Source organism: Lissotriton helveticus, chromosome 5_1, assembly GCF_964261635.1.
Source record: "Lissotriton helveticus chromosome 5_1, aLisHel1.1, whole genome shotgun sequence".
NCBI lineage: Eukaryota > Metazoa > Chordata > Amphibia > Caudata > Salamandridae > Lissotriton > Lissotriton helveticus.
Window position 1 is genome coordinate 2,105,254,981 of NC_136065.1, and position 26,491 is coordinate 2,105,281,471.

At 44.1% G+C, this 26,491-nt stretch overlaps 2 protein-coding genes across 6 annotated transcripts in view; one reads left to right on the top strand and one right to left on the bottom strand.

Moving 5' to 3' along the window:
* Nucleotides 1–19,204, bottom strand: part of SURF2 (surfeit 2) — a 31,123-nt gene extending 11,919 nt beyond the window's left edge. The window contains exons 1-4 of the mRNA XM_078646130.1: nucleotides 18,966–19,204; nucleotides 5,923–6,077; nucleotides 4,876–4,979; nucleotides 2,809–2,982 (exon numbers count right to left, since the gene is read on the bottom strand). Coding sequence (XP_078502256.1) covers nucleotides 2,809–2,982; nucleotides 4,876–4,979; nucleotides 5,923–6,077; nucleotides 18,966–19,040 — 508 coding nt within the window. The 5' untranslated portion in view covers nucleotides 19,041–19,204. The remainder of the gene's footprint in view (nucleotides 1–2,808; nucleotides 2,983–4,875; nucleotides 4,980–5,922; nucleotides 6,078–18,965) is intronic.
* Nucleotides 19,205–19,361: 157 nt separating this feature from the next.
* SURF1 (SURF1 cytochrome c oxidase assembly factor) overlaps nucleotides 19,362–26,491 on the top strand; it is a 42,467-nt gene continuing 35,337 nt past the window's right edge. For 2 of the 5 annotated variants that reach the window (XM_078646135.1, XM_078646137.1), the window contains exons 1-3: nucleotides 19,376–19,468; nucleotides 22,081–22,163; nucleotides 23,592–23,682. In XM_078646135.1, coding sequence (XP_078502261.1) covers nucleotides 22,092–22,163; nucleotides 23,592–23,682 — 163 coding nt within the window. In that variant the 5' untranslated portion in view covers nucleotides 19,376–19,468; nucleotides 22,081–22,091. Of the gene's footprint in view, nucleotides 19,469–22,080; nucleotides 22,164–23,591; nucleotides 23,683–26,491 lie in introns of all 5 variants that reach the window. The other 3 variants (XM_078646132.1, XM_078646131.1, XM_078646136.1) reach the window with 3 other exon arrangements.

The following is a 26,491-nucleotide window of genomic DNA, read 5'->3' on the forward strand; positions in this document are numbered from 1 at the left end:
AGAAAGAAAAGTAATTGTAGCTGTAAACTGGCTTTTGACCTCTGTCTCTGTAATGACCTACTTCTCTGTATGTTTTGGTGCTTCTGTCAGTCACCAGGTCATTACTTACCACATCCTTTCTCAGGTTCCAGAAAGACACCACATTTCACAATACTTACCCAAGAAAGGAATAAACACTGACAACATATAAGACCATTGCTGAGGAGCTCGCAAATAACAACAAGTCACAACACCTCCCCATCCGAGAGGGTACGCAGAAATTCACAACACCTCCTCATCTAAGAGGGTACACAGCACACGCTCCTCCTAGCAATGTAATTTAGACATCCCTGCTGGGAGCAGATTTCCCTCCCGTATCAACAATTACCCATTGGAGGGGAATCGCCCATCCCTCTGTAAGTACTAGGTAAAAAAGGGTCCTGACCTTCCCTCACAAGGAATACAACCAAATGATATGCTCTAGGGTTTCTTTATTACATGATAATAGGATGACAAAAGAAAGAAATAACTAAACATCACAGTAGCAATCACCAACACATACATATACATAGAACCTGAAAAGAAAAGCATAGTTAGATAAAGTTAGATATACATGGAACACCTCACTATAATCTTAGGCGTCTTGTCATCTAAAGAAGAGTCTGTCTCTCTTTCTCTCTCTCTGGTTGGGTCAGGACTCTCTGTTGCACAAACACGTCTGCACCGTGATGTATCATCAGACCGCCAAAACACCAGACCAGCATCTCAGCTCAGCATCTCTGAATCTCACCCTCTCTCGGACCCCCTTTCTCTAATACAGAACTCTATCCTCTATCCAAGCTTCTGGAAGAACCCGCCTACCTTTCTCACAAGTTTCCTGTACCCTTCCACACCAGGCACCCAACAGCAGCTGGCCAAGCGTTTTGTTATGGCGCCAATACGAAGAAGGCACATTCCTCCTGATAAGAACTGGTCTGCTCTGGTTCACTGCCGGTGAACAACATGTAATCTCAAATATCACCTCTCACCTACAGAGGCTCAGAAGATGGCTGCAGTTTAGAATATGGAGTTGCTCAAGCATAGGCCTCTACTACTTGGAAAGCAGAATAATATTAGACCACGTCAAAGCCAATAGGCTAAAGTCATAATTCACCTAACTCAAATAACACTATGCACTTAATCCCTCAGTATCCACTATGGAGCACATGTGTGCACCATCACCAACAACTCTGCACCTCGACATCCCACACCTTCTATTCTTTGGCAAGATTATTCTAATGCAAGACCATCCCACATTAAGGCTAAAGTAACATAGCAACTAAAATCAGTACACAATGGTGGTGTTCGAGGTTCATCACAGATCATCAGACCACTAAAGTGGCTCATTCACTACAGTCTCTGAACACAGAATAAATGTAACAAGATAAAAACAAGAGTTAAAGGCAGCTTTAATGCTCCTTCATTTTGAGAGAAAAAAAACACCTGTTTGTCAGCTCGCCAGAAGGGGCGAGCAGGTCACCCTGGCAAAATCTGACTCTACATACTGAGTGGGCGAGTAGATTTGTCAAAGCCCAATGCTAGTCTGTTGAAATGCTGATGTTTCAACCTTTTTGGTAATTTGATCATCATTATGACGAAAATTTGGTTTTTCTAAAAGCACTTAAAAAATTGCGAAAAAAACATTGTTTACTGGGCAGACTGTAACTGGTTATATAGTTACTGTAATAAAACAAGTGAAATAATATTACATTATATGTCCAAAAGGGAGGAAACCACAAGTTTCCAGGGAAAAAACACCTGAGCAAAACGAAGAACTATTCACGTTGCCTGAACTGATTTAGAGCCATATTAGTACTATAATGGAAAAAGATATTTCCAGATGCGACACTGGCGTTAAATGGAGCAAGAGGCAGTGTACTAGGCAAGTACACTTCACTAGGTGTTACAGACGGGTCCCACAAACATTACCCAGCAAGAGGAGCCACTGTGAGTGATTCAATGGTCAGTACTCGGCATGCCTACTGTCACAGCCCAGGATTTAAAAATACAAAACATATGTGAGAGCAGTGTCTGCATTTAGAGATGGTGGTCTTCAGGCAGCAAGCTGCTTTTGTCCACCAATCAAGTTTTCAAAATCAACAAGAGCAATAAAAATTAAATACAGGAAGTAAACTTGCCATCAAGAAATAGCCTCTTCGATGTAAGTTAACTGGCAAGCTGAACAAAATGGTCACTTTGAAAAACAGAAAAAAGACAATTGGGCATGGTAAGAGATTGTCCCTATCCTGATAAATGCAGACGAGTGTTACGTCTAGAGAACAGGGTATGTGACTTGCAGAGCCTAACCACAAATGTAATTTCCAAAAATCAGACTAGAATTCTTGCACCATCTGTGTATTCATATTGTAAACTCCAGCCTAGGCACGGTGACCGTAGTCTTGTCTTTTGAACATATATACATACCTGAACTGTTTCAAATATACTTCACTGTGTGAACACTATGGGCACAGAGCACTCCTTTCGCAGTGATATTTATGATACATTTTTCAATAAATGTTTAGTATCAGCCAGATTTAAACTGTGTTGTATCGGCAACTGGCTTACCAAGAATGTTCAAATTTAGATCAAATGAGTGCTTACTTAACACATGTTTCCATACGTGCCTAGCCCAGGTTTCTACTACGCATGGTTCTTACTTACTATTAAGAAAACAAAATGGCCAGAAAATTGATAATATGACCACAAACAAAGTAAGATTCATCTTAGGATCTTGTTACTTAGAAGACTACTTAAGTGCTCTGCAAATGGAAGAACATTTCTTGAGCTCACCTGGATAGAGGTCACTTAAGCTGTCATCAGAATCCTCCTCCTCATCTGAGCCAGGTTCACAGATGTCCCCCTGTCTGCCACTAGCGAACGGCTCTTCCTCAAGCGGTGGACGCTTCTTCTTCTGGAGCAGACAGAGCGGAACATATTCCACACCTTCAGCCTGACATTTCTCATCTACATGAAGAAGCAAAACCTCGGTCACAAGATCACTTGCTGCTCTGATATGGTTGACTTTTGCCTTGGGTTTGTAATTCTACCACAGGGTTTTCTACAGTGTTTTCAGCCTTTCACTGGTCTCCTCTCTAACATATTCATATAATCCTGCTCTTGAAAGGAGAACACTGGTTACAGGTGAAAGGAGCCAATAAAGAGATGCTCCATAAAAGTGGCCCAAAAAGGCTTTTATTCAAGATTATAACTAGGGCTTCTGCTTTTATGGTATTGTTTTTCTCGACATTTCCGTCTCTATTTGTCCATATTTATTTTTGCTAATTTTATCTGTATTCATCCATATTTAGCTTAGGTTTTGTGAAAAAATTAAGTTGAAGTGTGTATATTTCGGCATCTGTAACAAATTAATTTACACTTGTGCCTAACGCCTAATAGGTTGCAATGATATAAACACACTCAGATGAGAAAATATGCACGTATAAGAAAACAGGCACATTTTAGACTCAAACTGTCGTTTAAGGCTCTTTACTAAAATTCCTTTTTTTTTTTTTAAACCCCTTGCCGGTCAATCCGCACAGCTATTGGCCTGACAGTTATGACTGACGGCATTTAGATTCACTGAAAGAGAACCCATTTTCCGTTTTTTTCTGCATTTTAAAATAAATACAGGCAGGAAACTAAATGGTATTCTGTCGTTATTTATCTGTGAAAATCAGTAAAAACGGAAAACAGGGAGCCTTAATTATAACCTAATGAGCATTCATGCGCCTTTGTCAAGCTGGAGGTGCATCTGATACAGATGTATTGCTCATACACCCAAACTACCAATTCAGCCATCAGAACCAGCCTCCCCCCACCAACCTTTCCACCATGCATGTAGACAAAGATATAATTGTTGGTGATGTTGTGGCATCCAAATCACAATGCATCAACACCAACTACTGGGGCATCCAAATCAATTTACTCAACATTGCGCAACAGATGGTGGCAGCCGGTCACCCAGGAAGTTAAATACCAATTTTCAGGCTGCTCAGGAACTCACTGAGAGCCATCGCTGCAGGGGATGTACCTGAATGTAAAATTTGTCAACAATATTAAAAGATTTTTTATGCTCACCTCTTTTTCCAATCTTCCTCTCGCACCCACTTCCCTTTCTTACATTTGAAGATATCTGGTTTTGTGTGCTTCATCGTAAACAAAAAACTACCCAGAGGCCTTCCCAAATAACCCTATCAAACCCAACACCAGCAAGGCAAGCAGGTGTTCCATCTCAGATATTGTATATCTATGTTCTAGGTCTGCGCTGACAAGCGCTTCAGGGTGTTATACTACAGGCGCAGAACACAGCTGTACAGTTGTCTTTCAACACTTAATAGAGTCAAGTTGAAAAAGGTAACTGCCGCACTATTTATCAATATTACAACATATGACGTGCAAAATTCATCAGCTTCATCCTTATTTTTTTTTATTTTTTTTATTTGTTAAATTTGTAAGGCGCTCAGCTACCCAAAAAGGGTTTCCCGGCGCCAGGACGGTAATAGGCAGTAAGCAGGTCCTTTACTGATCAAACAACCAGGTTTTGAGGTTTTTTCGAAAACTCATGTAATTAGTCTCTTTGCGGATGGAAGTGTGTTCCAGATGGAGGGGCCCAGGTAGAAGAGAGATCTCCCTCCCATTCTGGAAAGTTTAACCCTGGGCACACAGAAGTTGCCCGAGGTTTCAGATCTTAAATGACGGGAAGGTACGTGAGGGTGTACAAGTGCTTGGAGATATTTGGGAGCTGTACCTGCTTTTATCCTTGAAAGCCCTTTTCTAGAACTAGGGCAAATAACAAACAGGCTACATGAATCATCAACCTGGAAAGTAACAGTCAGGCGAATTGTAGGATGTACTCACATCTCTTTAACGCTCGCTGGTACCGCCTTCCATGTACATGACGCAGCACATGCTCAGGTACTTTGTTTATGTGGCGCAGGGTTAACTTGCAGAACAGCTGATGCCTGCCAGGAAAAAAAAGGGATACAACAAGTTGAGCATCAACCAATGTCCAAAGACTATTCTACAGCTCTAGCGTCCTGCGGCAAAGTTACCTCTAGCCCTGGGAAGATCTAATGCAGCTTCTCCAACAAGAGGTATGCAGGTCAGCAGGTGAGTCTATGAGATCTCACTAGTCTGATGCAATACAGGCCCATAGTAGTCTAAACATGCAACATCAGCAGTGATCCTCAGCAAAGGGCAATCTATAGCTAGACCCATCTTTGATGCAAATGTGCCACTTACAAAGCGACTAAGATACCATCCACTCTATGGTTCTGGCCTTACAACTGCCCCTGATCATTTCAACCCATGTGCAAGTGTCCGACTGTGCAGGGGTCGAATGATGACGAGTTGTGCAGACTTTATTATACCTGTTAAAAGTCTGCACCCACATTACATTTCAGCAGGTCAAACCTGCTGGAATTAAAAGAAGGAAAGGCGCCTTAGTTAAAAGAGTCAGGAAGATTTTGGTGTGACGGATGAACTGTCAATCTTTATTTTCAACACATTCGACCAATGTTGCATCCTACTCCAACTATAAAGGCACAAGCGAGGTCCCAGACAACAGCGTACAGAGGGAAAGAAATGTACAAGAGATATTGGCCAGGATACAAGCCACCCCCCTTATTCTACAACTGATGGCAAATAACTGGGGAGCTAAAGAAATAGGCGGACCACATTACTCTATGTTCATGGACCTTTTTAACCTCCGACAATTCTCGCTGTTTTATCACATATCAGGCTAGACGTACTAAGCTGGGTCATCTCCACAGCAAGACAGGCGAGTCCATCTCTGCACAGATGTACCTTTCTGCCTGCCATGCTGTGTGCATTGAGAATCAAGTAAACAATATGCATGTTGTATTGTACAAGCAGCAGCTGGGGAACACCACAGCAGACACCTACGGATTTTTAGTGCTTGGCACAATGTGAGGCTCAAACTCGCAATAATCAAATGTTTTCGTGGACTTGATTAATCGCAGATACTTCTTTCCACTGGTGTATATTTGTAGTTCGGGCAATCGGCAGGGCAGTTCGTGGCCAGTCAGCCTGCACCTCACCTGAAAGGAAAAAAAATGAAAGGGATATTTTATTCTGCTCTGTCCTCCCTGCACTCCCTCTAAATGTGTTTTTCTTTCCCTAACTCGGGGTTCAGGTTGGGCAAAAATAAGTGGTTTCTCTTTGGGGTCACCTTCGAATGCCCTCAATATGTACTTCCAATTCTGTTCCCCACCATCTGTGCGTGCAACTTCCGTTAATGCCACGCATCATACCAAATCTGTACCTCGCGGTCATGATCCACCATAGACATCTATTTATGCAGCCAATCTAATGCTCTCACATGACCTCAGTACAGCTCTCCATTACCCATGTGTGACTTGGTCTACTCCCCTTCCTAATGTATGGTGTACTGTGGCCCCAGAATATCGTAGTCAGAATATCGTCTGACCTCAAAAGTACGCCCCAGATAGGATATATAAAAATCTCCCCAATCGGAGTGAATAGAAAATTTACACTCAAAAGGGACAACATTTTAGGTCACATGACATTTCTGTGATATTCTGACACACAAACTCGTGTATAGCTCCTTCTACTGAGCCTGCCCATCGCCCATCTCCCATTACTCTATCACCTTTCCAGAGCTCTTTATGCCCCTCCCTTTCCTGCACGTCTCCATCACCCAGGTTCACTTCCCTTTAATGTCACCATACACTATGAAAGTCTCACACTTGTACCAGACACAATGCCTCATGTGCATCTCCCAATAAGATTCCTGCAGGCCTATGAGTACCTCAAAGACCTGGTCTCTGTCAGTCTCCACGTTACATTAAGGAATCTCCTTTCTGTTTCCCCTCCTGTGCACTTCTCACTGCTGCATTCCTTCTAATTTATTCTTACCATTTCTGACCGGACTCTCAATGTGTACTTCTCCCATACTCTGTGCTCCAAGACACACGTGTACCAGTTCTTACTGTCACATTTCCTATGTGCATCTCTCATTCTTTCATCCTCCCATTACTCTCACCATCGCAGTGCTGCTTTGTGTGCCTTTAATTACTGTGCCCTTCAAGTCCCCAGGTGTACATCCAATAACTGCCCTTCTCTCCATGCCTTCTTGGGCATCTCTCATTACTGTCCTTCAACACAGTCTTACAACCCCCTCTATTTCTGCCTCCCTCCATCCATATCAATCTCTCATTATTGTCCTCTATAATCCAAAGAGTGAGTTTCACCAAAGGTTTCCCTATCCCCTAACATGCACACACATTCCTACCTCTCTCCCAATATCCCCATATAAGCCACCATTGCTGTCCCACAGAATACACCCGAAGCAAACCTCCAATTAATGTTTCCCAAACCAATGCAAAATGTGTTGAAGAAATTATAGTACACTCCCTCATACCTCTCGCATTACACCCCTAACGTTTAACTCCCATTCCTGCCTATTCTAAACTTCTAGTACTGTATAAAATCCCTAGGTAAAATTACATACGGTTTCCATACAGATCAATGTGTGGTTAAAAAGAGGGCGAGTTTTTTTAAGTTTCAAAATTACAGATCAGCATAATACGTCACCACTCGTTATATCCTATGAGCTGACCCACAATGTCGCCACAGGAAAATACTTCACGTCGTTCAAGGTAGAGCTGTCCCACCTGGAACCCCCTAGCAGCATTACCAGATGCCCCATTCCACTACTACCAACCAATTCCAGGAGCTTTTTCAAAACATTGTTTGCAGGTCTGTTCCTTCATTTAAAGTGGATCAAGGCTGCAGTTCACAGGATTGATTCAAGTTGTTAAATAAAAAGCCCAGTTCTGGAACGTAGCAGCTACTGGCAGAACCAAGCTTCCCCTCCCAACCATCTCAGTTGTGTGTCTCATTCCTAGAACACATTTCTCAGTTGTGTGGCCTTTACCTTCAACACTATTAATTCTGGAGAATCTTGACATACACCAATATCATTCTGCTCTTCCAAGACCAGTTCAAACAGCTGTATTAAAGTACCAATTGTCCAACAGTAAATTATAAACACACACAACCTCCTTTGCCCATCTTCAGCTCCTATATCCATATCCCTCACATTCTCCTCCATTCTGATTATGCACAGTCTATTTCCCACCTGCTCTCCACCTCACGGCACCCTCCCCTACCTCGTCTGCTTCTCCTGTAACCCTCCTCCCTCATTATGTACCTCCAGTCCTATCTCTGCACCGCCTGCCTATAGTCTCCCCATCCACTCACCTCTTATTTCCCATTTTCCTCTCTGGATGCAAACAAGCCACTGGATTCACATATGAGCTCTGGGTGCAAACAACCCAGCACCACTTTAATGATGCTAATGAAGAACAGAGTTATTGCTGCTAAGAAAATGCTAAAACCAACAGAGTTGCATGCTGTGGCATTATAACAACTCTTGACTAAGACTGTGCGACATTCCAAATCCACTCCCAACAGGCCGATAGAAATGCAATTTTTTTTATTTATTGACATTTATTTAAGGATGAATATGGAAATACTTTTATTCATCTGGTGCTTCGACGTCATGGCTGGACATATGTGTAGGGGGGAGCTGACTGAAATAAGAGTGCGGTTAGTCTCATGCAGTCTCTGTTATACTGCAAATGGAATTGTTCTAGCTAGCTAAACGGGATTTAATTTAACTCCTGACTGCATTGGGCATTCTTTTTTGTTTATACTTTTGTTCACTGTGGGAGCAGAGTAACTACTGAGGCCCGCTCTGGTTTTATGAAACAGCAGTAATATGTAGAATAGTGAAAACGAATCATCAGGCAGTAGGTATTGCCACTGAAAAAGTAGTAGCCAACCAACTAAAGAGGTAGAGTTGGTAACTATTATTATTATTATTTAGAGTTTTATAAAGCGCGCAGCTACCTCCAACGGAGGTGTCCCGGCGCTGAGGACCTTATCTCAGAAGAGTCAAAGGGGAGAGAATGGAGGCTTTAAGGATTAAATTTGAGAAAAGAACCAGGTTTTCAGTTTTTTTCGGAACAGGGATTCTGATGTCAGAAATCTTAACTCTGTGGGCAGTTGGTTCCAGAGTTTAGATGTGGCAACTGCAAGGGCCCTTCCTCCCGTGCGTGCAAGACGATAGCGGGGGCAGAACATGCGGCGAAGATGGTTAGATCTGAGGTTTAGTGGGACTTGTGAGAGCCTCATTCTGCGACGTAGGTATATGAGGCCTCGGTTGTTGAGGACTCTGAAAGCCAGAGTTAAGGCTTTAAAATGGATGCGCAGTCTGATAGGAAGCCAGTGGAGTTTGATCAGGTGGGGTGCAATGGAATGGCGGTAAGGAATATTGCATACCAGTCTGGCAGCAGCGTTTTGGACTCTCTGTAGTTGGTTAATGATGTAGGAAGGAGCACCTACATACAAGCTGTTAGCGTAGTCCAGATGGGTGGTGATGAGGGCGTGGACTACCGTTTTTCGAGAGTCCAGCGGTAAAAAGGGGATGATTTTTTTTAACATACGTAGTTTCCCAAAACAGGCAGAGGTGACTTTGTTGACTTGGGTATTACAGGAGAGGGAGGTGTTAAATTGGAAGCCTAAGTTTCGGGCGGCTTGGACTGGTTCTGGAGGAGGATTGAGTTTGGCCGGCCACCATAGATTGGAGGGTAGGGGGGATTTCTGATTGAAGAATAGGATTTCCGTCTTGTCTGTATTGAGCTTTAAATTATTCGCCGACATCCAGGAGGCGATATTCAGCATGCAATGACAAAAATTGTCAAATGATTTTTCAGAGTGGTCTTTGAAGGAGAACACCAACTGGGTGTCGTCAGCGTAGAAGGTTACTTTGACGCCCCAGGATTCCACCACATTTGCCAAAGGTAAGAGATATACATTAAAGAGAAGCGGGCTGAGGGCAGAGCCCTGCGGGACGCCCCAGATCAGTGATTTTTTGGAGGAAAGAAAAGGTCCAAGCATCACTTGTTGAGTTCTGTTCGTGAGAAAAGATTTTACCCATGAGAGGGGAGGCCCGCCGATACCTATCTCTTGAAGGCGAGTCAGTAGTTTGTCATGAGAGATGGTATCAAATGCCACGGAAAGGTCGAGGAGGACCAACATGGCCTCCTCTCCCCTATCCGTGCATTCTCGAATCGACTCGGATACCTCGAGTAGAGCCGACTCAGTACTGTAGTCCGGTCTGAAACCAGATTGGGTATCGTGGAACAAGGAGTTTGATTCTATGTAGTGTGATAGTTGATTTTGGACAACTTTCTCAAGTACTTTGGCGGGTGTGGGTAGAAGTGATATCGGCCTGTAGTTGTTTAGGGATGAGGGGGTCTAAGCCTGGTTTTTTTTGGATAGGGATTAGTAATGCATGTTTCCAGACGGAAGGCATAACTCCTGTGCTTAAAGAGGAGTTCCAGATATTGAGAAGGGGGTTGATGATTAGGGGGGCAATTTCATTCATGATTAATCCCGGGGCAGGGTCCAGGGGAGAGCCTGACTTACATTCCATAAACAACTTTAGGGCTAATTCCTTAGTAAGTGGTTGGAATGCTGTGAATGCATGTTTGCAGTTAAAGGTGGGTCCTTCTATATTGTTGGAGCCATTCTGAAGGATAGTTGCCGCAATATTGGCTATTTTTTCTTCAAAGTGGTTAGCAAGATTTTCGCTCAAGGCTTGAGACATGGGAACAGGGGTGGCCAGTGCACTGGGATGAGTGAAGTCTTTTACTATATTAACAAGCATTAGAAATGCAATCGGGCTCGGATTTATTTGAGTTTGAGCTAATGGCATTGTAAATGCCAATGTATTGTTGCTATGTGTTATGGAATGTGTTCATGTGGTGTGTACTGCCAGTGATCTCCTTGTGAGTGTGAGAATATTGCACCGTTACTGCCTGTGATGTCCTTCTTGTGAGTGTGAGGAGCTTGCACCTCTGCTGCCTGTGGTCTCCTTGTGAGTGCAAGAAGATTGCACTGCTGCTGCCTGTGATGTCGTTCTTGTGAGTGTGAGAAGCTTGCACCACTGCTGCTTGTGATGTCCTTGTGAGTGGGAGAAGCTTGCACCTCAGCTGCCTGTGGTCTCCTTGTGAGTGTAAGAAGCTTGCACAGCTGCTGCCTGTGATGTCCTTCGTGCGAGTGTGAGAAGCTTGCACCGCTGCTGCCTGTGAGTATGAGAAAGATTGCATTGAGCATCTCTGTGCTGTGCCTGTTCTTTGTAAGGGACTCTTGCTCTGTTGCTGCTGCTGCCTTGGCACAGTACCTGCTGTGAGTGTGTAAGGGAAGCTTGCACCACTGCTGCTTGTGATGTCGTTCTTGCGAGTGTGAGAAGCTTGCACCTCTGCTGCCTGTGGCCTCCTTGTGAGTGTAAGAAGCTTGCACTGCTGCTGCCTGTGATGTCGTTCTTGTGAGTATGAGAAGCTTGCACCGCTGCTGCTTGTGATGTCCTTCTTGTGAGTGGGAGAAGCTTGCACCTCAGCTGCCTGTGGTCTCCTTGTGAGTGTAAGAAGCTTGCACAGCTGCTGCCTGTGATGTCCTTCTTGTGAGTGTGAGAAACTTGCACCGCTGCTGCCTGTGAGTATGAGAAGATTGCATTGTGCATCTCTGTGCTGTTCCTGTTCTTTGTAAGGGACTCTTGCTCTGTTGCTGCTGCTGCCTTGGCACAGTACCTGCTGTCAGTGTGTAAGGGAAGCTTGCACCACTGCTGCTTGTGATGTATTTCTTGCGAGTGTGAGAAGCTTGTACCTCTGCTGCTTGTGGTCTCCTCATGAGTGTAAGAAGCTTGCACTGCTGCTGCCTGTGATGTCGTTCTTGTGAGTGTGAGAAGCTTGCACCGCTGCTGCTTGTGATGTCCTTCTTGTGAGTGGGAGAAGCTTGCACCTCAGCTGCCTGTGGTCTCCTTGTGAGTGTAAGATGCTTGCACAGCTGCTGCCTGTGATGTACTACTCACTACTCTACTCTACTCACTACTCTGCACTCACTACTCTGCACTCACTACTCACTACTCTACTCACTACTCTAGTCACTACTCTGCACTCACTACTCTACTCACTACTCTACTCACGACTCACTACTCTACTCACTACTCTACTGACTACTCTACTCACCAGTCTACTCACTACTCTGCACTCACTACTCGCTACTCACTACTCTCCACTCACTACTCTACTCACTACTCACTACTCTACTCACTACTCATTACTCTGCACTCACTACTTTACTCACTACTCTACTCTACTCACCTCACTACTCTACTCACTACTCTACTCACTACTAACTACTCAACTCACTACTCTGCACTCACTACTCACTACTCACCTCACTACACTACTCACTACTCACCTCACTACACTACTCACTACTCTATTCTCACTACTCACTACTCTGCACTCACTACTTTACTCACTACTCTACTCTACTCACCTCACTACTCTACTCACTACTCACTACCTTGCACTCACTACTCACCTCACTACTCTATTCACTACTCACTACTCTACTCACTACTCACTACTCTACTCACTACTCTACTCACTACTCACTACTCTAGTCACTACTCTGCACTCACTACTCACTACTCTACTCACTTCTCACTACCCTACTCACTACTCTGCACTCACTACTCACTACTCACTACTCTACTCTCTACTCACTACTCTACTCACTTCTCACTACTCTACTCACTTCTCACTACCCTACTCACTACTCTGCACTCACTACTCACTACTCTACACTCTACTCACTACTCTACTCTCTACTCTACTCACTACTCTACTCACTACTCTACTCACTACTCTACTCACTACTCACTACTCTACACACTACTCTGCACTCACATCTCACATCACTTACGACTTGAAAGCGCTGCAACAAAAGATGTTACAGTTAACCAATGAATTGGTACGCAGTTTACATACATAGGAAGGATGGACATTTACGTTGGCTTTGCTTGTTCTTCCTATCAAAACCGATGTTCGCAGCAAGAGTTTAACTCAGTGAGACATCTTGCTGTACATTATGCATGTTAGTGCTTACAAACTACTGTATTCAAACTACGTTTTGAAGTGTTCTGCTCTGCAGTGCCCTGTATGACCTCTGAGCCCTCCATTGCCATTTGACCCGCACTAAAGTGCACAGGTGCACATCCCCTCCCTGGCCCAGGGCCTGGGTTATTGCCCTGTGTCCTTTATGTGCTGCGTACAAGTGCCTAGATCTGCTTGCGTCCGTTCTGCCGTGCCATGAATAGGCGCTGGAAGGAAGCGTGTCACCTCTACATTCATTGTGTAACAGTTTGTTCTAGCCTAGGCAGCAGTGTAGCTCACTGTATGTCTTGTGCTGTGTCATGCTGCACTGCATTCTGCAGCATTGTCTCCCATCTCATTGTCTCGCCTAGCCGGCTTTTCAAATTTTGGTTATCCATTTGTTGTTGAAAGTGATTCTCCCCGCCAAACCTCACAGGTTATTTGTTCGTCGCTGCATATTTGTTCTAGTGCGGAGAAGGGATGTTCTTGTGCAAGATCCTTGTCGTTAACACCTACATCCGGTCTTCGTCCGGCTTTCCAGTTCTGCATCTGCAGTCAATGCTATTGGTCTTTGTCTGTCTTTTAGTTTTCCCAACTCTACTTTAATGATAATCAGCATTTCATCTCGCCACCGTTAGAAACATAGTTGGTCTCGTTCATTATGCAAATATCCAGTTTTCTGTGTTTCATGCAGCCGCCGCCCGGTCAGCTTGGCCTACCCCAGATGACAGGAGAGGGGGGGAGTTGGAGGGGGGAGGATGGAGGGGGGTTGAGGGGGGAGGAGGGGGGGGAACTGGAGCACTCTCAACCCAATGGGCTTTGCATTATTTCTTTGGTGTTTTTTTAGCTGATCTGAGCCATAGTTTTCATCCGTTTATAGTGCCTGGTGCGTTTCTCAGTGAAAAGATTTGTTGTAGTTATTACTTTTCACAGGTGCTCGGTGTGAGCTGCTATAACGCATATTTACGTGCTCCGACTTAAAGCATTTTTTCCTTGTAATCCCCTCTAGAAATGTCCTGGCCTTTTTGACATAATCCGCGAACTCCTTTTGGCCCGTGTTTTGGCAAGATAAGAGTGTTCCTGCTCGAAATAGTGTGTTATAAGAATACATAATCCTTGTATCCCACCTTCTTAATGATTGATGGAGTTTTGGCAGCGCAAATCACGAACAGCTTGGATCCGTGTGCTGTTTTGTGTTTACACAGGCGCTCCTCGCATTGTGATGCTTTACAATTTCAGCTTGGCAAACCGGTGCAGACTAGAGCGCCTCGCAGTTCGGTGCTTCTGCTGCCGCTGCCCTGCGCGTGCCCATTACCCAGTGCGGATGGGCTCGGGGGCCATACGGGAGCACAGCGGCGCTGCTGCTGCCACTTGCACGTCCCCATAAACTGCAGAGAGCACCGCAGCACATATACTGCTCCTGGCACGTGCCCATAAACTACACACTAAATCAGGCGGGGAGACGGGGGGTGAGCCAGAGAGCGGCAGAGCAGCTCCCCGGGCCGGCAGGAAGGAGCCGCACACGGCGTCTATGCCTGTGTGCACGTGAGGAGGACGCGCGCCAGACAAACACACTGCTAGATGGTGAACGCGCGCACACCATCTGGAATGCATTACACGGCCACCCTGACAGCTCCTAATTATAATTAATGTACTTCTTTGCGCGAGCACGAACGAAATATGCCCAAGATGGCGGAACAAAACTACATTTACCCTATCACTTCAAGCCTATTAAAACGACAACACAACGAAGACGAATCACTGGCCAGATGACAGAACACGCAAAGGAATGTGTGGAATTTTTCTCGGCCAAAGCCCTAGGAGATACTTCTTTTTTTTCTTCTTTAACATTAGTTCTCGAAGCTCCTCCCACTTTCAGTGGGGAGGAGTCCGAGCCCTAAAAAGGGCCTTGGTCGAGTTTTTTGCCTTGGCAATGGAATATATGAAGTAGGTACTCATAGAGTGTCATTTGAGTTTGCGGAATTCTTTAAGGCTTTGACGATAGAGGGCCTTGGCTTCCGGGTCATAGTGCTGTCTCCACAGTCGTTCCAGTTTTTTGCACTTGCTTCTGATTGTCCTGAGTTCTTGAGTGAACCATGGGGCAGAAGGTTTTTGTCTACGGGAGGTAAGGATTTGTAAAGGGGCAATTTTCTCAATTGCGGACGTGAGGTCAGTGGTGAGTATGCGTACTGCTGCATCGAGATCGCCCGGTAAGGGGTTTAGACTAGTGTGGAATTTTTGCTCTAGGGTAGTTAATGAGAGCATGTGCCATTTCCTGCCTTGTGTTCTAATGGCGGACACCCTTCCACTCAGTTGCATCCATTCCTACTCTTATTACTGCCCCTTTTCAATGTACCTCGAATTAACATCCCTAGGACCTAACATGCAGTTTCAAACACTAGCTTTTAAACCCCAAGCTTACTTCTCATTACTGTTGGGTTCCCAAGCTACTGAGAGGACCATTTCCCGGTCTCTAGTGCATCTGCCATTACTCTCCTTTAACTGCTCATGTACTTACCACTACTACCCCATCTGCATGCTCATAAGTAAAATGTAATTAATGTACCATCAACATACCCTCCTAGCATACCTTTTATGTTCCTCATTCACCTACCCCAAGAAGCCCATACATGTGATGATAAAATACACTACAGGAGGCTCACCAAAAATACCAGACAAACAAACTGACCCTATCTAGAGGAAGCAAAGACCTAAGAAAGAGTGCCTCTAAGTCTCAACTTTCTCAAGGTTGAATCAAGCACATATGCTCAACATATGACCCAAAAATCGTGACCCCAATAAAAGTAATATTTCCACCCCACCCTTACACTGTTCATGGCTAGGGTAAATTTAAAAAAAAAACATCAATGAGCCATTTTCTGGTTTAACAAGCATTGGCAAACCCAATTGGCCATGCCTTTGTAATGAGAGTATCGAGCTGTTGGCTGTCAATATTGGTCCATAAAATATGGTTTAAAAACATAAAAGAAAAAAATTTTTTAAAATAATGAAGGAAAAGCAAACATTTTATGGTATCAAAAAATGTACATGTAAATCAATGTTTTCAATCTTTATGAATAGCACGGTTTATTTTTCAAATACTTTTTTTATCAGGGAACACACACCAGAATGTAAAAAGAATAAAGAAGTGTCAGAATGCAAAGGGAAACTCTTGCCAAAGCCCATTTTCCGTTCCACAGGATTTGACCATGTGGTTCTTTACAGTAGTCCAGCGAGAAATGTCATGCCAAGTACACTTTCTGCCTTAGACGATAGCCGAGTACAGCACGTGGTGCTTCCTCCAGTGCCATACAATCTTGTATATGCCCAAGATTGTGCTTAAATAATGTTTGTTGAATGCAAGAGACAAAGCAAAAACAATCCTTAAAGTCTGTTCTTCAGCCATACCCCAGCAAACATAATCCTGTTGCTGTGCTTTTACAAAATATTAGGGATACTGGGCTACTGTTCCTAAAGAGAAAGAGGAGATATCTACAGGTTGTGCAGGACTCGACGATATGCACGGTGGCAGTCAACAGGACTGTTTCATGTTGCCCTTGCTTCATCATAGGGCTATTGCTCCTCGTTGGGCCGGAGCTGCAATGCCCAACTGGATCCCTGAAGGGTCACTTTGGCGGAGATCTTTTATTGGTATGCCGTATGATGAATGCAAGATAGAATCTAGGTGGGGTGGTATCTCATGTGTGATTGTGTGTTAAAATTAGTCAGGGAGGCCACCAACTACTTTTTATAACTGTCAGTCTAGAGTTGGACCCTAAAGAGAGAACTTGCATCAGACTACCAGGGTACTTTATGACCTCATTGGTAGCATTTACCTATAAAGGTTTTTAATCTGACAGGGAGGTCCAGTTATTAAAAGTAGTTGGTGTGAGCAAGACAGCAATGCCAACACGCCTAACAGCGATACAATAAAACGCAGAAGAAAACTTTGAAAGTCTCGTCCCTGTGTCTGATTTATCTGGGGAATCTGAAGTGATTATATATGGACAAAGTATTTTGCCATTTGTACAGCAAAGTCTTTAAGCATAGGATTAGCACAGTCAGGGCACCACGCAGGTGGACGGCGCCCCCCCCCACTTCTTTTACCGGGGGGACGCCATCCCCCCTGCCAAACAGCTGGACTTCACTCTTTGGCCTCTCTGGGACGAGGAGCTCGGCACCTTCCGTGACGTCACTACCTGTCGTGACCAAACTTCCGGTGACAGCGTTTCCCCACTTCTTTTTTTACGACTTGTGCCCTGAGCACAGTGGCAAAAGACTTTGTCCCTGTCTATCTCAGCGTGGATAGCACTGTGCTAATCCTATGCTTAAAAACCTTTGATAGGAAAGCAGACATTTAAGGTGAGCAAATTTAGAGTGTTGCTGGTGTTGAGGGTGGTCTATACAAGAGCTACCGTCCACCTAAATGTGGGAACTACCCAGAGTTCGTGTGTGTGTGTGTGTATATATATATATATATATATATATATCCTTCTTGCGTTATATAAAAAAAGTTTAAATGTTTGAAGAGTGTGGGTAAGTATGCCCAGCTCCATTTTATTCAGCAGAGTCTCTTGACTGGTGACGTCTGGGGGAGCAGGTGTAGGCCAAGTGTGAAGACAATGGGCCAGATGTATCAAGCCTTTTACCGGTCGAAAGCATCATCCCAAATGTTATTTGCACAATAGGGAATTGCTATTTTTGTGATGACCTATTTTGCGAATGCATTAAGGGAATTGCAATTTGCGATTCCCAAAATACAATGCAGGAAGCATGTAAAAATTGCGACCTTGCTTTAAGAAATCGCAAATTACCACCAACGTCAAGTTGGTAATAATTTGCAAATCCTAGAAAAATGCACCAAATAGCCACATGCGCACATGACATTTACGGGGGTGCATCACTGTGGCCTTTTGGCCCTCTTGAACCCTTTGGTAATCGCAAATTGTGAATGCCTTCCCATTCATTCCTATGGGCCTAAAGGCAATTAGTGATTCGCTACTAAGGAATATGTAGGAATTGCCATTTATTTTGCGAAACCTACACATATTGCAATTTGCGATTCTATAATAGCAAATCGGAAAAAAATTGCTATCAAAGATTCACAAAATGCAATGTTGATAGATCTGGCCCAATCGTCTTATTTAATTATTCGGTTTTATGTAAAACAGACAAGAATGTGTTAGGGTCCTTCACATTGGACATGCAACATTACATAGGAAGCATGAATAACAAAAGTCCTAGTCAATGAGTAACAATATGTACACAGGTTCATGAATTTAATATACAACATGGAGGCAGAGAAGAAAGACTGGAGACCAAGCATATTTATTTAATCAGTTTACGTAGGCAGGAGGAGGAAGATGGGTTTTCAGTTCGGATTTAAAGATTTTCAGTTGCCAGTGAGTTAGTGGTGCATACAACTTAATGTAAACAGTTCCAGAATGTTTCAGCACTCCCTGAGAAGGAAGGAGTCATAAACTGTTACGTTCTAAGGTTCTGTGGTTCCATAAGAAGTTTCATGATGGTCTAAACCGAGCAAATAACTTAAGCTTGGCAGCACAGCAGCTTTGAGAGGTGCAGGTACTTCAAGGTGCCTACACGGACACTGCACTGTTAAACCTGTTTTCTTGAATATGTGAACTGCTCGGAAGAACAGACGTCAGGCCCCTGCCTGCTGTCAGTTGTTTTAGCGCTGCGATGCAGCGTTAGCTCTGTCCCTGTGGCAGCAGCCGGCTGTCACTCATGACTACCATTACTGTCCCCTCCACATGCCCTCTCACCTTATTGCCCTCCACCAGCCCCAGGGTGGCAGCAGCCGGCTGTCACTCATGACTACCATTACTGTCCCCTCCACATGCCCTCTTACCATATTGCCCTCCACCAGCCCCAGGGTGGCAGCAGCCGGCTGTCACTCATGACTACCATTACTGTCCCCTCCACATGCCCTCTTACCTTATTGCCCTCCACCAGCCCCAGGGTGGGGTGCTGCAGAAGGAAGCTCCGGATCTCTTCGGGGAGCTCGTTCATTCTTAGGGGGAGCCTCTGGGAGCCGGAGGAGGAAGAACCAGCGATCACTTCTGACACTTTATCTCCCTAAATGTGGGTACCACATGGATGGGAAGCCAGGCCTGACCGGGAAGTACAACAGCTGACCCGACACATCATTGACATAGAGAACGGACGAACAACCCCCGAAGTCAACAACCAGGCCTCCCACTGCAAGTGATCGAAACAGAAAGAGGACAAGCGGGAAGGTGGCGTGAGCGAGCACCGTGGGTCTCACGTATACCGTTCCAAGATGGCTCCCTACTGATCTCTTAGTCTGCTCTCTGTGGCTGAATTGTGCCGTGACCCGGAAGTGAGGACTTAGCTGACAGCAGGACCGGTGCAACCAGGAGACAGAGGTGAGTCCAAAACAGACTAAGTGCATGAGTTACAAACTACTACTAGGGGAGGTGGGAAAATCCAGGAAGATGCTCGTTCGCAGCAGTTATCGTTGTGGCAGACCGGGAGTGGGGCAGAAAATTCATCGAGGGGCTTGAACGCACTTAGTTAAAATTGCAAATCCAGCGCCTAGAAGCAGAACATGTTTCCAGAAGGCCATAGTAGTGTAGATACCAAGGGCAGCATTGGCATCAAAATCCAGGCAGTGCACCACCGAGCTGAGGTAGAGGGGTCTTCAAATGACTAGAATTATAAAACAGCATATTTTCCAAGCTAATGAACGAGGGACACTATTCATTGAAACGAATCATGCATATCAAGTTCTTTTTCAATTTTGAGGAATTGGCCAAAAGGAACACTTTAGGAGAGGTTTAGAAAGTATATGTCTGTATAGAGAAATATAAGGCTGGGTTCAGACCTGCGCATTCCACAGAAGCAGTCATCCTCTCTGTGATGGATGAACTACGCAGGGGCGCCGACTCTAACACCTGTCAGGCTCTGGTCCTTTTGGACTTGTCGGCCGCCTTTGACACGGTCGACCATGACATTTTGGTCGACCGTGTCAGAGAGGCTGGCATCCAGGGCATCGCCCTGGATTGGGTACGCTCCTTTCTGATCCACCGCCATCAAGCTGTCAGGCTGTCCCAGTTTTCTGCTTCTCAGGTCGAGTGGACCTGTGGTGTCCCACAAGGCTCTTCTTTATCCCCTCTCCTTTTTAATTTGTACCTGGCTCCGTTAATTTGTTCCCTCCGTCGATTTAATGTCTCCGCGTTCAATTACGCGGACGACATTCAACTGGTCTTCACTATCGACTCCGGGGATGAATCTATTTCCACTTTCCAAAACACCCTCTGTTTTATCAGCGATTGGATGGGCACAAACCACCTGAAACTGAACCCCGACAAGACCGAGTTGGTGCTTGTCGGGGGTCCCTCCAATCCCTGGCACTCTTCTTTTTGGCCTGCCAGTCTTGGCAGTCCCCCTTGTCCTGTCAACTCAGCTAAAAGTCTGGGAGTTGTCATCAGTAACGACCTATCCATGACACCCCAGATCAGCGCTGTAGTTTCCTCCAGCCACTTCCAGCTCAGGAAAATACGTAAAATTTCTCGCCTACTCACCACTGACGCCCTTACCTTGGCCTTGCTTGCGTTAGTTATGTCTAGGCTTGACTATGCTAACGCATTGTACGTAGGCATTCCTGCATACCAACTTAGGAGACTCCAGTTGATACAAAATCAGGCTGCCCGCCTGATATTCCATCAGCCCAGAGATCAACATGTTCAGCCCCTTTTAAAAAGTCTCCACTGGCTACCGGTCTCTGCCCGCTGTAAATTTAAGCTTGGTTGCATCATTTCCAAATCTCTCACTGGCCATAGTCCCTCCTTCATCTCTACCTTGCTCCATCAGTACGTCCCCTCCCGCACTCTCCGGTCCTCTCACATGGCTCTACTGTCTGTCCCTAGATTCAAGCGGAAGAAACACGGTGGCCTTAGGTTTTCTTTTTTAGCCCCGTCCTTTTGGAACTCTTTACCTCTTCCTCTTAGGTTGTCCTCCCCTTATTCCAGTTTTAGATCTTCCCTTAAAACGCACCTCTTCACTGAAGCGTATTATTAGCTGGTTTTCCCCTGTTATGTTATTGCCTGTCTCTCCTTCCTGCTCTCTCCGTACAGCGCCAAGGAACCTAATGGTGTTAGCGCGCTTAATAAATTAATTTAACATAACATAACATGAAATGAGGGTCAGACCCTTGGGTTTAGGGTAGTTGAGTTTAATTAGCATCAATCACATTAAGTCCCGAAAATCTTTAGAAAAGCCACACCCGAGAGATACATACAGTGTTTAATTTGAGCCGGTAGTTGCTGGTGTGGCACACATGCACTTATTTTTGGGGATCAGTACTTATTTTTTCCTCATCAAACATATTCACTAAACTGAGAACTAGAGGAGGACACGAGCTTACCTATACTCTGATGTGTGAATCTTGTTAAGCGAGAACACCCACTTCTTTCATGAGTGCTTCACTAACACCACCAATATATCAACAAAACTCCCCATCCTCACGTCTCTCCCTTATCTAGATCATCTTGAATCATTCTGTGCATCTTTTCTATTGGTTTCTTGTTGTACACAACACTCTGTTGCTTCTCAGGTAGGATTGCGCTACATAAATATATTATTATAAGCTTCACTGTTTTCATCTTAGAATTGTTGTGGAGAGGTGCGCTATTGATATACCACCATTTCCCATAGAAAGTCTAGTGTTTGAGTCTCAAATTTACAGACAACTAAAACACACAGGAAAGTAGATGTGCTTTCGGAGAAACAGTAGGTGAGCTAACTGGCAGTTCACATTACAAAGGGGATAGGGAAATGGGTTGTTCTTTAACATCCACTGCACAAAACTCTCAGAACGATCACTCAGTGTGTGTGATCCGCCTCATGTTTCCGAGAACCCTCTATTATCATGATTATCATTGTGGTCTAAGACCGTGAGGCAATCTGCTTCTTACAAAAACACTACACGTTAGAGTAGGTTCAGGAGTAGGAGGAAGCCTTTGTGAGCATGTATGTAAAATGTTATTGTGTTATATGATGATTAGTTTCTCTTCATTGTTTCTTACAGCTTCTGTGGCCATGTCTGGACTAATGCTGCTCTTTCAGAATGGGGGACTGAAGAGATTCTTATTGCAGAATGTCAGACACCGGGTAAGTAGCAAGTGCTCTAGTTGTATGTGCCTGGTCATAATACCTGTCTTTACAGAATTAGCTGCTCCCAGACAGATTAAATACACTTTTGTCTTTTCTTCTCCAGTGAGCCTGTTCTCAAGGATGTTTTCTGTCTTCACTCGCTGATCTGTAACACTGTTAGTTCATGTTAATCTAATGCAAACTTTTACTGGCTATTTTTTAGACTTCACCAACCTGTGAATGTGAGTTCATCTTTAATATTTTCCGCGTGTGGATCTTCCCCGAGTACTGTAACATATTAGATTTTCGCGGAAGAGCTAGAAGATGTTTCCTAATATGGAGGTTTTACATCGGTTCTCAGAATGCACGTGATCAGGAATATTTTGCCTGCACAAAGCATTTTCCACAGGGGCCCTAATTTAGAATGTTTAATTACCCTGTAGGTGGCCCCTATAGATGTAAAATAATGATTTCTACACTTAAGAAGAAAATCCTGATTTAAAGAAATCATGTGCAGAAACCTATGTGCTCACGTGAAGCCAGCCTACATTGGGTATATCAACACGAATAAGTCCAAGATAAGGTAGAAAAGGAACAGTATAGAGTGTTATGCGGAGGCGGATATGCCAATATACGTTCAACAATCTTATCAACATCACCACTCTCAAAGGTGAACTTTGTGGGTATTCACTAAGCCGTTGGATGGCATTTTCCTGCCTGTAAAGACACTGAGGAGTGTTCCTGCAAAAAGCAGGAGAAAGTGCTTTTCTTGAATGTTGAAGGGAAGGGAACTACCCTAATGTTTCACAGGCATGGCGGGGAAGGCTTTTTCTTAGAGAAAATAATTTGCTCTAGTTGAGAAAAAGGTTCACAGGACAAAAAGGGCAAAATGCAGTGTAATCTAAGATTTTAATAGTTCTCAGGTGGAAATCTGTTCGACATTCGGTTGGATTAGGAGGTGTACTCGGAGATACACTAATCATATATTTGCAGCACATACATCTGAGCCCTTTATGATTCAAGGCTCACAGTTGGCAATCCCAGCAGGAGATGTGCATCTGCTTCTGCTGGACTTGGGACACATTTTGTGTGGTTGGTCAAAAGCGCGATTATATATTTCACTGCGCACACAGAAGTATAAGATCTACATGAATGTGTCTGTGTGTAGTAGTGTAAATGAGTACCTGCATGGACGTGTGCTCACGCCTTTCTCCTCTCCTACCACGCACAGAGAGCATACACTTGCCACACATCCAAAACTACAGTAACACAGTGAAACTGTTTCAAGCCTGTGTCCTTTCGGTTAGAATTGTTTTTACACATTTTAAAGTGGATTTATGATGGCATAAGCTGTAGGCAAAGGACACATGTATAAGAATCTAGGGCTTTGCAGCTGTGCTAATGTTGGTTATCCGTTCATGTGCACTAAAATATATTTTCTTGTAGGTACCAAACAGCTGTTTCAGTACAACGATTCCTGGGTCTCCTACAACAGGACATTGCCTGTCAGGTCATAACAAAAGGGTGCTGCAAAGAAGTGAGTACTTGAATTTTAAAACTTAACACCTTTCAAGTGGTTAAGGAACCCAGAATTGGTACTCCGCCATGACAACATCTGAGTGAGCACTGCAAGGGAAGACCAACTCAGTTTCTATTAAGGGGTCGTTCTAATCTAGGCTGTTCAGAAAGGGAACATTGGACCAGAACAGACTCTATGTATGGGTGTCCAGAGTTTAAGTTTGAATGCCATGCTTTTCCAATGGTGACTGCTGCTAACTATAGTTGATAAACCTAGTTAAAATGCTAGGTTACAGTCCTACAAAATCTTTTGAAACACTTTTCCCAAATGCAGCAAACTTCCTAAAACCAGCAATGTTTTTGTGGACCCGGCTAATAAATGTTAAAATTGGCAATTGACTTCACTTCCTGTTCAATGGGAACAGACCCTTGTGTTGTCAGAGCTTGTTATTCTCCGCACCATTTAGGGTAATATAAACCTTCAAGAAAGGTGCCAAGCCTCCCCATCCTTAAAAGTGCCCCCCCCCTGCTCTGGCTTCAAAACAAAGAGGCCTTTCAATTCTGGGATTTGTACTGGTTTGCCACTATTGATAAAATTGGCCTGAAATCCCCAGCGTGTATGGTGTTGGTAAAACGTTGACTAGTTCTAAATGTTAATGTAAGTAGGAGCCCCTTGCTATGCATTAGTTCTGCTAATTCTTGGCCATATACTACATTAGAACCATAACATATGGTTTCACGTAAGAAGTGCCCAACGCATGTAGTCGGAGCATTGCCACAGCTACTTATAATTCCACAGATCCACACAGTGTTTGACTTGCCCCTTGCTTTCCTTCCATCATTTACTCGTTCATTTATTGGCATGTGCCTTTTGCTCTGAACATTCCTCCCCTCACCAGGTTCTCCTCACAGGTATATTGTATTACATATAATAGTTATCTGCAAACACTCTTTTATCACTCAAAAAACAGCACCAGCCTTGACGCCCGTTGGGCTAAGTAGCGCTATATAAATCTGGCTTCATTCATTCATTCATTCACCACAGATTCAAGTTTAATCTCCTCTTATCTTGGTGCAGCACCCCCATACTATCCCTGCATTAATGATACCAAAGAAAAAAAGGAGCAAGTTAAGGCTTCAGGCTGTCTGATCACTAAGTTACCCCAATATCTTGTGGATTAGGGCTGCTTTGCGCACATCTTAAGGTTTAGTTGAATATCTGCCCTGTGACGCTGCGAAGTGTTGGAGCTACTACCCAGCTGTAGTACTGTCCTTTTCAAAAGTACTTGAGGTATTTCAAAACATATTTATAAATGATGTAGCAAATTGCTTTTTGGAATCTTTTGTCAGACTCCCACTCTTCAGGGGGTGCCAGCAACAGAGAGGGGGTGGGAACAAGCAGACCCCTCTTGAGTCATCAACTGGGAAACGAGTATCAGAAATAAGAGAACAGCATTGGGTTTTAACAGTGAAAATATAGAGTGATTGCCTTTCCCCTCTCAAAACACAGTGGTTCTATTTATTGTTGGGAGATGGGACTGTAACTCGAACTGTTGGAAGAGTAAGATAGTGGGATGGATTTTGCACTTTTCCTAAAACCTCCAGGTTACTGTTGCCAATCACTACAATCTGAGCTCAGCCTTTCATCCTTCCGAGGTTGATAAAACTAGCTTTAGTGAGCCTATCATTAGAGCGCCTAGAAACAGTGAAAAAGTGTGGTATCAGCTACACCAAGAAATAATAATAATTGAGAACAAGCACAGGTAAAGCCAATTGCTGCATGGGAGAACCACCAGACCCAACTAGTAGGAGCCTTTTCCTTGGCTGCTTATAATTCTACAATCCTAGTACATCACAGGCAACTGCAGTGTCATTTTCTTTTTTTTTTTTTATTTTTTTTTTTTTTATTGAAAGTTCATGACAATAGCATATCTGATACATACAAGGAAACACACGTTGACAAAGAAATACCGAATAAATATACATACAGGATGTTAGATATGCATAATAGAGTTTCATCTTGTAGTAGGGATGTTAAAACAGATTAAAACCATTAGTATAGGAGAAGATACAAACAAAATGTGTTAAGAACAAGAGGGAATATCTACATAGGTGTTAAAAAGCTATAAGCCCAGGGTTTTTGACCGCCTCCATGATGCCACGGGCGACCAAATCCTTAGTCCCATGTCCCTAGATTTTGCTCCCTTCAGTGCGTACAGCTCCGACTCGATGTTATGGATCCCAAGCAGCCTACAGATCCACATCTGAAAGGTTGGAGCCCCAATGTCCTTCCATGCAGCAGCAATTAATATTCTAAAAACAGCTGTTGCTATAAAAACAAGTGCCTCAGACTCTGTGCTTAAACCCAATTTGGCGTCATACCCAATTATTAAAAGTGTAGGGGATAGGTCGATCCTGACAGCTAGCAGCCCCTCTAAAAACTTTGCAATTTCGTTTTTAATTGGCCCTAGTTTCTCATAGCTACAAAACATGTGAAGCAGATCAGCAGGGCCCTTACCGCATCTAGGGCAGTTGTTATCCGCTCTCTTTCCCCAATCAAACAGTTTTGCCGGTGTGTAATATAGGTTAAATAAAGTTTTAAAGTGCTGTGCTCTTAGGTTTGAGGATCGTAGGAACCTTTTATCCATAAGAATGGCTCTGTCTAAATCGATGTCGGGGTCACTCAGTTTCCCAACCCAAGTAGCCTCTGTCTTAAGCATATCATCTGGCAGCGTTCCCAGGAATAGAGCATATATTTTCCTTATACGACGACCGCCTCCCTTCATGTAGTCTAGGAGTGTACATTCTTTTGATATATCTATGGTGGG